This window comes from Lissotriton helveticus, chromosome 2_1 (genome assembly GCF_964261635.1).
Source record: "Lissotriton helveticus chromosome 2_1, aLisHel1.1, whole genome shotgun sequence".
Lineage (NCBI taxonomy): Eukaryota > Metazoa > Chordata > Amphibia > Caudata > Salamandridae > Lissotriton > Lissotriton helveticus.
In genome coordinates this window covers 1,990,127,015-1,990,139,737 of record NC_136059.1, presented here as the reverse complement: position 1 = coordinate 1,990,139,737, position 12,723 = coordinate 1,990,127,015, and the positions used below count along the sequence as shown (strand labels likewise).

Below are 12,723 nucleotides of genomic sequence, written 5' to 3'. Positions count from 1 at the left end.
AATGAATCTGCTTTCACCTTTACGTGGAAATACGCATTTACAAGTGCATTCATTAGTTCAGAAGGTGGCACAGGAGTGACGTAAAATATTTAGGTTTTTATAATCGTTGTAATACTTACAAAACGTATTAGCATGTGGCGAAAAATTCTGTGACAAAAATAATTCCTTCTAAACATGAAGTTAGCTAAGAAACATCCAGATGAAGAAAATGAAGAGGACGGTCTACATATATTTGTCAAATAACAGACCTCAGGGAGATTTGAGAGACACAGACACTAGTGAACGAAAGTTGGAGATGAAAGTTACATTTTATTTCAGTAATTATTTTTTACCTTCTATCTTTAAAGGATACCACTATAACAAAACAAAATATTGCTCAAAGGACAATCATGTGGTAAGGCTGGACGAAGTGGATCGGGACCCTGCCCAAATTCTGCAAGTTGCGGGGCTTGGCACCAATAATACATCACATTAATGGAGAGAAGAGATCATGGTGTTGAAGTTCGTACAAGCAGTGCACCGTTCAGAGAACACGTTTAGAGTGCTTGGGTGTTTGATGCAAAGGACTGAGAAGCTCTGCCACTGCCACAGTTAGTAGCACGATAGATTTTGAGTGGAGCTAGCTTGAGCTACAGATCCTTTTTTTTTTTTTTTTTTTTTAATTGAGAGCACGTGTATACATAATACAAAACAATATCCATTTGTTTCCAGATTTGAACATACAATATAGCAAGAGGTAACAATCCTAACCAAATTATAAACATAAAGATGCATAAATGAAACATGGAATCTCATGGGAGAAAAACTTTCGTAATTAGGTCCTTTTAAGTCTTAACTAGTACCGATATTAACTCTCATTCCCCTGACCACTCATCCTTAAAGTTCTCCATCTGGCCACTGGTGCCCACAATCGTAGCCCCATCTCTCTTGTTTTTAAACCCTTATGCTCGTATAGAGCACCCTCAATGTTGTGGATGCCCAACAGCCTACATATCCACATTTGGAATGTTGGGGCCTCTAAATCTTTCCAGGCTGCTGTTATTAATATCCGGAATACTGCTACTGCTATAAAAATTAAAGCTTCCTCCTCAATCCTTAATTTTAAATTAATGTCCCATCCAAAAATGAATAGGGTTGGGGATAAAGTTATTTTGACTTTTAAAAGCCCCTCTAAGAAAACCAATATCTCCGTTTTAATAGGGTTGAGTTTCTCGCAACCATATAACATATGAATAATGTCTGCTGAACCTTTGCCACATCTGGGGCAATCACTATCAACCCTCATCCCCCACTCAAACAGCTTGGATGGGGTATAATACAGATTAAATAGGGTTTTAAAATGTTGAGCTTTAAGGTTAGAGGAGCGCAGAAATCTTTTATCAAAAGTAAGAGCTCTATCCAAATCAATCTCTGGATCCTCCAATTTCTCAACCCAAGCTGCCTCGGTCTTAAGCATGTCATCAGGGGAGCTTTCCATTAGGATTTTATAGAGTCCATTAATTTTCCGCCCACCTCCCTTCAAATAATCCAATAAATTACTTCTTTTCCCCAAAATAATTCGCGGTCTTACTGATCTGATTGTATTTACCACCTGGAGGTATTTATATTCTTGCCCTTCCTGTAATGTATATCGCAACCTTAGATCGGACAGTGGCCTGCATGCATCCTTCACCATTATTTGCCCAAGTGTTACAATGCCTTGCTGCTCCCAGTGTCTCCAGGATCCATCCATGCACAGGTTTGGGAAAAGACCAGAATTCCATAAAAGAATATGGTGGTTATACCTTGGAATACCCATTACTTTCTGCACAGATGCCCAGACCCCAGCTATACCTTCGAGTATTTTGTACCGTGATTTCTTATAATACCTTCTTTCCGTTTTCCTCCAGAGTATCCCAAATGCTTGATCACCCAATGCCAGTTGAAATATCGAAGGAATATTATCAGGGCCTCCTACTTTCTCTTGATCGAAGAGGATTGCCATTTCTGTAAGGAGGCAGGACCAGTGGTAATTCCTGATATTAGGCATACCTAACCCTCCCCTTTCCTGAGGTAAAGACATATACTTGTTTGATCTTCTAATCTTGCCGTATTGCCAGAGGAATTTCATAAAGATTGTTTCGATTTCCTTTATTATTTTATCTTCCAATTTAAATGGAATGGATCTAAGTTTATAAAGAATCTTGGGGAACAGTCATTTTAATGACGTTATCCCTGCCTATTATTGATAAGTGAAGTGTATTCAATCTCCTTAGCTCTTGTTCCATTGATTTTAAGAGGGGTGTATTATCTCCAATTATGTTCCCTGGTTGTGAATTGAGTGTTATACCAAGATACACCACTGAGTTGACATACCTAGCATCCCTTTTAATTATATTCTCAGAGCACAGAATTTGAGTCTTAGCTTCGTTCAGTCGATAACCTGAGAATTTCCCAAACAAATTTGTCATGCTCGCTATTTCCCTCATAGCAGATTCCGGATCTTTGGTGATAATGGCTAGGTCATCTGCATATGCTAGCAATTTAGTTTGAAATCCTTTAATAATTACTGGTTGTATCTCTGTGTTGGATAATATCTGTGTAATTAGTGGGTCTATATACAGGGCAAATAAGATAGGAGAACAGGGGCAACCCGGCCGAGTGCCTCTCGTTATATTAATTTTCCCAGAACTCCCACCCATCAACTGGATCCTGGCTGAGGGAGTAGAATACATTGCCTGTAAGGCCTGTCTAAACCTTGGCTCGAACCCCCTCTCCTCTAAAACCTTCCATAAGAAAGACCACCTCACCCGGTCAAATGCTTTTTCTGCGTCTAGAAGGACCATTGCGGCCCCCTCCCCCCCGGCAGCGCAGATATCAAATATGATAATCGCTCTTTTAATATGATTCGTCGTGCCTCTTCCTGGGATGAACCCATGCTGCCAGGGTGAGACCAGAGCCGCGATGATCCTCCCAAGGCGAGTAGCCAATATCTTGGCATACAGCTTATTATCAGCATTGACCAGGGAGATAGGCCTGTAGGACCCTGGATTTTCTTTGGGCTTGCCCTTTTTATGGAACACCACAATATTGGTGCTCTTCCATGACTCGGGTATCTTTCCAGTGATCATAATCCCATTGAATAGGTCTAAGAGAAGAGGGGATATTTCCTCCCGCAAGCATTTATATATTTCGAGTGGTAACTCATCCGGGCCCACAGCCTTCCCTGCTGCCAGACCTAGCAATCCACCTATTACCTCCTCAAATGGTTATAGCCTGTTCCAACTCCTCCCTCTCCTGCTGACCCAATTTTTGACCTATACTTTCCCAACTGTTAATTGGGGTATCTGTTACCGCCTCCTCCTGGTATAGATCTTGATAAAACCTTCTGAAAACCTCCAAGATTTCGGCGGGCTCCTCATATACTCTCCCTTGTTCCTCTATTTTTGTAATTATATTTTTTGACGTAACTTGTTTGATGCGCAGCGCTAATGCCCTTCCTGCCTGTTCCCCCGTCTCATACAGCCTAGTTCTGTTTGTATGATATTCCGCCGCGGATTTTTTTGCCAATTGAGTCTGAATACCCGCTTTTATAGCATTAATCCTCTCAAGAGTTTCCAGTCCTTGCCGTCCCTGACTTATATCCCTTTGGTGCTGCCTTTCGGCAATACTCAAACTTTCCAGTAATAGCTCCCTTTCCAACTTGGTTCTTTTCCATTGTCTAGTAGTGTAGCTAATAGTTTCCCCTCTTAACCCGGCCTTGTAAGTGTCCCAGACTACCCCACTGGATGCACTATATCTGTTGGCATCGAAAAAAGCCCTTGACCAGTTTCTAATATGTTCAATATAGGCACTATCAGTTAATAGTTTCCAATCAAAAGTCCATGGTCTTGGTCCTTTTGAAGATCGATTAACGTCCATTATCATTACCAAGGGGTTATGGTCAGACATTATCATTGGGAGTTTCTTGATTTTTACCTTATTTATTTCTGTGGCTGAGACAAAGAAGTAGTCTAATTTGCAATATTTGTTAAAGGGGTGTGAAAAGTACGTAAAACCAGTGTCCAATGGTTCCTTATTGCCCCAAACATCTCTTAGCCCGTGTGATAGCAATAGCGCGGATATGGCTCTATATACACTGGGTTTGCGTCCGGTGTATGGGATATCATTACTAAAGTCTGCCGAAAGATTGCAGTCTCCACAGACTATTAGTGGAGCTGGCCAGTCTATCAGTTCTTTCTCGATAGAATCGAAAATGCCAGGATCATCCGAGTTAGCTCCATAAATTGAACAGATAGTACAACCCAGGTTCAGTTCACATATAGCCCACCTACCGAGGGCGTCTGCCTTATAACGCTTTGCTCCACCAAGGCCCAGCTTCCCAATAATAGCCACACCCCTTATAGTAGACGTTTGAGAGGTACAGGACAAAATCTCAAATCCTTTTAACTTAAGCCAATGCTTGTTCTTCCATGGCAGGTGAGTCTCTTGTATTGCTAAAATATCTATATCTATTACTTTAAGGTATTCCTCGAATCTGAGCCTCTTTTTCCAGTCGTTCAGGCCATTAATGTTTATAGAGCCTATCTTGAGTTTAGGCATTTTTCTGGACCATCCCTTCCCAGCTTCTCAAACAACAAAATAACTTTTTTGAAACAAAATTACAGCATTTCTTCATTTGTCCTTTTGGAATTGAGTTTTTATGTAAATTAGTAACACGTGCTCTTTTTTCTTTTTGTTTACTCCCACACCCCCCACACCCCCCAGACCTCCCCCCACCCACTGTGCCCATATACCCCACCCCCCTCCCCTGCTGGCCCCCTGGCCACATGCCCACCTCTGTGGGGTGCTCAGACTAAGTCTGTGCATATGATGGGAGCAGCGTTGCAGCGAGGACTCAATTTAAACCGCTTAGTAGCCTAAATGGGCTCGACCACAGAGCTCATATTTCCTAGATCCAGATACAAATAGATATTGTGGCGGAATACCTTGGTTAACAATTCACTTCATTGCCTAAACCATAACGAAAACCTTGCGATACCTACATCCTTTAGTATGCATTCACAAATACCAACTTATTTCATTTCTAGGTACCTACTGATACATACTTATTGCTGTCGCCAACCCCCCACCAGCACCCTGCTGCAGGGGCAATGGATCCGCAGGGTGAAATCTATATAGAGTTTAAGAATTCTTTAGCTTTAATTTCTGATGGGAAATAAAAGGTCTTTCCATGATGAATTATCTTAAGTTGGGCGGGTTAATGAGATAGACTTGAACCTTTTTGTCCTGAAAAGGTTTGATCAATTGTCTTAGCCTCCAGCGCCTTTCCACCGTCACGTGGCAGAAGTCGGGTCTGACAAAAAATGAAAACCCCTCAAATGTTTTCTTAGCATCTGGTCTAGCCTTCTCTGCTATAGACTGGCGCAAAAGGAAATTCCCCAGGAAAATTAAAATTGCCCTAGGTTTATCTCCTTCCCTGAAATTTCGATTCCTCTTAAACGGGGTTCTATGTGCTCGTTGAACCTCTGAGTCCCAGCACCAGCTCTCCAATTCGGGAAATACTTTAGCAAATACTTTCACGATGAAGGCTCTCGCGTCCCCCCCCTCCAGTCCTTCCGAAACTCCCAGGACCCTAAGATTATTTCTCCTAAGCCTATTCTCAAGGTCCTCGAGCTTCCACTGTATGTCCTCAGCTTGTGCCCCATATGATTCCACCTTACTGGTAGCAGCAGCAGATTCTGCTTCAGTGGAAACCACTCTCTCTTCCAGATTTGAGACTGTCGTCCACTGTCGCGCATGCCTTTGAAAGTTTCCTCACGACAGTCTTGATCTTCCTCATCGCCGCTTGGGATTTACGATTGTCCTGCCTGGTCTCTTCCCGATGCGCGATTATTTCCTGGTGGATTGCTTCCAGCATGGAGCGTTGGGTGGATTCAAAATCCTGAGTTTGGTTTGGTGACCCCTGGAGCAATGTAGTGGGTGAATGATCCCAGGTTAGCCCCCTTTGCTCGTTTTTTTTTTAAGGAGACTGCTGGTTTCACTGTAGTTGTAGGGGTAGCCTCCTCTGGATCAGTATCTGATTCTAAATTACTGCCGTCTATATCTGAGCTGTTTCCCCCCTCATCTTCCGACCAGTCTGCCTCCTCGGCCACCGAATGAAAACACTCACTTGAAGTCTTCTCACTTTCAGTGTTACTCGTTGCCTCCAACCGCTCAGTAAAAGTGTTGGCATTGAGCGTAATATCAGCTACAGGAGGAATAACCTCAATTCCCTCTTGCCTTTTGCTAGTGCAACTTTCCGTAGCCTCTTGTTGTTCCATCAGTATTACCTGATCTAAGCCAGCAATAGCCACAGGAATGGCTACTTGTGTATTACTTTTATCTGGAGTAAGGCCTGTGGGCAAGTTAGATGGACCCCCTACTAAAGCCGACATTGCGTCTATGACAATAGCATCCGTAATGATGTCCACCTGAGTGCTGACTTCATTAGACTGAACATCAGGAAGCGTCTCAGACATGCCCGTGACCTCAATCATTGTTGACTTTTTCGAGCCAGAGGAGCCCGCTGCACCAACCCCGTTTGTACATTGCAGATTTATTGCTCTGGCTTCCTTGCCCTCATGAACGTCTTGGGCGCTCTGCGTTAGATTCCCGACAGGTACCTCAGGTAAATCAACTGCAGCTATTGCTGTGTCTCTTAGTCTTACTTCCATGCCCTCAGGGTTATCTTGAGTGCCCTGCAATGTCTTGCCCATGGGTGCTCCCCCCGATGCTTCAAGTACATCAGTCGCTGCCATATCCAATTCAGGAGGCAGTTTCCCCCCTTTCTCCTTACCGCCTCGTAGCATCTCTACTATGCTGATGTTTGCGGTAGTGGCGGTATTCTGGCGAGTCCTGGCCGCTGCGGGCTTGGACTCCTTCTCCTTCACTGGGGGTTGTGTTCGCCCTGGTGTTGAGCCCTTTGATGTCACTGCCGGCTCTTGAACCCGTCCAGAGCTGCCATCAATGATCTCCATGGTTCCACCTGCGTTTTCGCCTGCATTCTTCTTCCTGGCAGTCCTCCCAGCATTATTAGCTTTGGGAGCCATTTCGCTGCAGCGGTATAACGACCTGAAGAAAAACGCCTTCACCCTTCTACTTCTTGAAGCCAGGCACGGCGTCCCTCTTCCACCGAGGACGACCGTGCATGCACTGGATTTGCCCCGCCCACTGACTCCGTGCACTCCGCAGGCAGCTCCGCAGACAGCTAACCCCGGCTCCGATTCCAGGCAGAGCACAGCGCCCGTCGCCGCAAGCCGTCGGAACACAGCGGGAGTCAGCAGCATTCGGTAAGCCGGCATCTATTCTCTGTCTCCGGCAGCTCGAGACATTAATTGCGCGGTAATCCGATAGTCCGGTAAACCGGTAATCCGAATACTAGAGGAGCTCCATCAGAAGACCAGTGCCCTCGCTCCTACTCCGCTGCTGCTCAGCCACAAAGCGCGGCTGCCATCTTGCTTGAGCTACAGATCCAGTTACCTGAGAAAGCAAGTGTAGTGTCTGAAATTTGTGAACATAATGAGAAAGTAGGGAAGCCATGGGGCAAGGGCAATGTAAAATGTGACATTGTGTATTACCTACAGCATCTGTAAATCCAAGAAGTTTAGAGGAACCTTGGGTAGGAGGGAATGATACATATCAAGTTGTTGGAAGGGTAGATGCCCACAGTATCTGGGGTACAAGTGGCTTGTCTTTGGATCAATACCAATCCCTTGATCCAGATTCTGTAAGCTCTTGTTGGGTACAACTTCATATATTTCATGCAACATAAATGCAGAGGTAAACTGCAATTTTTCAAACAGAAGAATTACCAGTCATTGGTATTAACTTCCTTTTAAAAGGTACTGAGGTGCATCAACACAAGTTGCCAACGAGTTGTTAGATGAGCTGTAATGTGACAGCACGAGAAAGCCGAATAGAGCCAAGAAATATTTTTGAAACAAGAACAACTTCAACAACAAGAGAGACTCCCGGCAGCTTTTGGGAGTTCCTCCACTTAAACTACTTCTTCCTTTTTTGAAACCGCAAACCTAGCTTACTTGGAAGGACCACAAAAGTGGAAGGAAGGCCGTGTCTTTTTAAGCAACCCTTGGTATTACTTTAATGATGCCTATCATGACCAAAGCTGTGGGTGTAGGGAAGTGTCAGTGGCACAGAAATGAGTGCACTTTGTTCTCCATCACGTGGTTTAGAAGGCCTGCCATATGCTGGATCTCTAGATTTAAAGAGTTTGTTTCTTTTCTTGCTACTTTCAGACAAAGAATGTAAGTACAATGCAACATTTACAACTTGAGCTGCTCGTTCTTCGCACAAAAACTGAAAGCTGTAGGGACTGCACAGTGACATGCTAGATACAATTTTTGCACCAGCTAAGGAGGATACATGTAGAGGAGGTCATGTGAAAGAAATAGCTGACACATTGGCAGAAAAAATGGGAAGGAAGGCCTCACAACTAGAGATGTTACCAAGTGGAAAAGATGTGTCCCAGATCATCAGTGCCAATGACATCCACAGCCAATAACTGTAGTGGTTGAACTAATTCAAGCATACTAGAACACTAAAAGAAATTACTGGGAAAGTAGCCATAAAAAAATAAAGAATTCAGCATGATGAGACTAGTGCTTTAACACTTGGCAGCCAAGGACTGGTGAGAGCAGGTCTGCTTCTATGCTTTGCTCTGGTTTGTCCTCTTGATCTTAGAATAAGGGGGAAGGTTCTACATGTGACTGGAAGTTTATAAGGAGCCCGGACAAGAATTCAAATGTTATTATAGAAGACTGAGTACTCGGACATTCACAATCTTCTAAAGTCAAACAAAGAGAGGTCAATACTTATGTGGTGTCAAAAATCATCAATACCAGCCCTGCATCCCACTGTGCCAGGTTTCATCAACTGATAGCAAAGATCGCTCAAACATCACACACGCTGGAATGTTCTGAAGTGAGAGATCAGAACTTTGGTCTAAGTGTGTAATGCAGCCAATGGGCACAATTGTCTTCACAGATGCTGGAAGTGTGGTGCTGCTGCTGTGATATATGCGGTCATAACTCAGCATAAACGTCAGCTGTTAAAAATGTTTCTCTTTTGGGACTGCCCATCTGATTTTAACTGCTTTTGGATTACCGCTCGAGTAGCATGACTCCAGATCTTACTTTTTTTTCTACATTCTGACTACCAGTTAAATTGTAAGAATAGAAAACATTCACATTTTTCGTGTGAGTAATTTTCTTAGAAGCAGTGACTTATTAGGCTGGAAAGCTAGTACGCTGAAGGTGAAAGTAAAATTTAGGCCCTCATTTCAAATCCAGATTCGTCCGATAATGGGAGTTAACCAGCCAAGTCGGGAATAGAAGTAATGCAGGAGTACTGCACTCAAATATTTCCACCCACCAAAAATAGTTATGAATATGAATATCAGAAAAGAAGAAGAAGAAACCCATGCCCCAGTTGAAATGTCAGGTTAGTGTGGTAATATCTAACCCAAGGCATCCAAAGCATTGGTATTTTCAGGTTTGGCATTACTCCACCAGGAGTCCTACAATTCACTTAATGAGGGTCTTAGAGCAGAAGGCCTGACACTGCTGCAGTCTAAATGCAAGTGTAAAATAAACGTAAAGACAAAAATCAATATAGAGTGAAGACGCAAAACTTGTCATTAAGCGTTTTTAGAAAGCATTAACTGTCAGGAAAAGGATTACTAGTCTAATTAATAAGGAGGGACTTCCACAAGCATGGGCGAGATAGTGTAAATACAAAAGAAGCAAAAGGGCACCTGAACTAATCTCGACAAAGCGTACTTGGAAGGCTCTTATTGTCAAATAAAAGAAGACTAACCTGTTTTGAAGAGAAGGGTGCTCCCGCACCATGCACGCTACGTTGTTCCCAAGGTTATAATTTAATCCGCTTGTCAAACATATCGGTTGTGCTGCCCATATGTCTTCGGTTGGAAAGATACCTAAACAAATAGACAATCATTTTAAATAAACAAAACGCAAGTTGAAAAATAAAACATGCACTAAAATGTAGCCCAGGAACAGTATTAACCTCTCTAAAGTGTCAAGTGCTTTTCCTTGCCTTTAGTTTGCTCTTCAAATGTAGTCAATGATGTTTGTGTCTTGCATTTAGTTTTACCTTGGTCTGCACAAACTCCCTTTGATGCGTACTTTACAAGAACCATGAAAGCAACTTCCCAAAACAACTCGGTGAGATAGGTGCACATTAATTGTTACTGCTACTGCATCATCGAGTAAATAATTTGCATATTACCATATGCTCTGGAAACCATGTCTGTTGTCTTTTAATGATTATCTTATTGAATTATATGCATTCTTACAGGTTTGTATATATGTATATTGTATTTCTATAGAGCAAACCTAGCCGAAAGACAGCAGAACAGTATGTGGTCAAAGGCAAGCTTGAAGTTGGCGAGTAAAAGGAGATGAAGCTTAATTGTAGCCAAGTTAATGCTTTGTGATGTAGTGTTCTTTAAAGTGTTGAGTCTTCAATGCTTTGGTTAAACTGGAGCAGCGTTGTGGAACTCCTGATGGATATGGGGATGTTGCTCCAGACCCTGGTTGCACAGGTGGAAAAGGCCAAACGTTCTTTTTTACACATACTAATCTGTAGTCTGATGGTGTCCTGGCTACAGGCGTGGCGAAAACCCCCAGAGATGGTGCGTTTAAACGTGGGGGTGACTGTTTTGTAAATGAAACTGCCGATGTTGAAGATGTGCGGGTTGGCAAAGGGGGCTAAAGAAGTTACACTAAGGTGGAGGTGATGTGATCATATTTCGTCAGGCCCTGCATGAGACCTGATGGCGCGAGTAGGATACCCCTATGGGCTGCCAGTGTAGTCTGGAGGGGGTGATGGAGTAGGGATTACTACCATCCAGAGACATGAGTTAAAGAGTTAACAACTTAACAAAAAACACAATTTTATTAATATAAACCATACTTTTTCTCTTACATGGCATTTAAAAAAATGTATTATAGTGTGACCTGCAAACATCAATTAGAAGCAAAGTACTGTATGAAATAGAACAAAAATACTCAACTATAAGTATGAAAATGCGTTTAGTACTAGTACAGGTTTTTCCTCTTGTTTTACAATACTATGGTACCTACACCAGTAATAACACCAGCGTCGCTACAATACCCTCGTACCTGATTCGGTGCTATAAATCTTTTTATCAACTCTCAGCATTCAGGCAAGTGGGATACCGAGTTTATCTCCCGCAACACAGTGGCAGTTTTTAAGATGTAATAATGATATCTCCGCCTTATTGGTGTAATACATGCGGAATTGGCCTTGGGCCGTTGTAAGCGTGCATGTACTATGGCAGGAGGGCTACTGCAGCCACCCTTGTTCAAGCCGCTTTATCTCGCCTTTCAGCTTCTGTACCTCAAGTTTACGAAGCCTCATCCGTTCAATAGTTACTGCTATGAAATGGGAGCTTGTCACTGCATAAATGCTTCCCAGATCCCAGAACAGACACTTATTCCACCTTCATTTTGATCAAAATATTCTTCCATCCACTGTCCTTTTAATTACAGGGTCTCTAAAAACAGAAGGGGGCTGTCTTCCAAGTCCTTGGAAGCCTATGATGTCCAAAATCTATCTGGACTGTGACTGGTGCATGGTCTGAGACAGAAAAAGGCCCAATTGCAGAGGTTTGCTTGATACCCATCAGGGCAGTGCTCACCAAGAGACATCTGTGCGGGAAAGGGTACAAACCACATGGGAATAAAAAGTATAAGCTTTAGTTGCCATGTTCTATTCTTGCCATGCATCTCCAAGACCTAGGTCATCAACGGCCTTTTTCAACTTGTTAGAAATTGCCCGTGTGTATGTGTCATGTCCCCCCCTCTCTGTCCAAATGCGAGTCCCATACTAAATTGAAATCACCAGCTACAATAATGTTTCCTCTGGCCATGCCCGCCAGCTTCTCTAGAAGGTCAAGTAGGAACGTATCCCGCCCTGTGTTGGTGCATAGCCTGTTGCAGCAGTAAGAGGTCTGCCATGGAGCACACCTACCAGAACAAGGTATTGCCCTTCCTTGTCAGTGTATGTAAGACAGTCAAGGAAAGATTATGCATCATGAATATTGCTATATCCCTTTGTTTAGTGCCAACCGATGAGCGGAAGGATACAGGGAAGGAGGTGTGTTTTATTTCCCCCTGATCCTTGTGCAACAAATGTGTTTCCTGTAAACAAATATTGTCTGGGTTGTAGGCTCGTAGAGTCCTCCATATGCTCCCCTGTTTATTCAGCACAATGTATCTAGTAGAGACACAGTCTAGCCGCAGACTCCTTAACTTAGAATATCCCCAGGCGTCAGACTGGATCTGGAAAACTTTCTGCAGCAGCACCTTTGCACTCCGGGGGCGGCGCCGCACGGCTCTGCCCTGACAAAGTGGGATACATTCGAATTATATGACCAGGACAAGATCAATAAAACGCTTGCGGAAATCAAACCTAACAACCACTATCACAACCCACTTCCCGCAAAATGCCTTCAAGAAATCAGCCACATTGTGGTTCCAATCTGGACCAGAATAATAAATGCATCATTATCACAAGGGATCCTCCCTGATTGTCTAAAAACAGGTCAAGTTGTTCCCATAATCAAAAAACCCACAGCAGATGTTACAGAACCGAACAACTATCGCCCAGTGACCAACATTCCTCTACTGGCCAAACTGA

The 12,723-nt window shown here is 43.3% G+C and overlaps 1 protein-coding gene across 1 annotated transcript in view; it reads right to left on the bottom strand.

The window, feature by feature from the left end:
* The window catches only part of TMEM131L (transmembrane 131 like), a 673,742-nt gene that overhangs the window by 43,818 nt on the left and 617,201 nt on the right, over nucleotides 1–12,723 (bottom strand). The window contains exon 32 of the mRNA XM_078676947.1: nucleotides 9,856–9,976. Within this exon, the coding sequence (XP_078533073.1) occupies nucleotides 9,856–9,976 (121 nt within the window). The remainder of the gene's footprint in view (nucleotides 1–9,855; nucleotides 9,977–12,723) is intronic.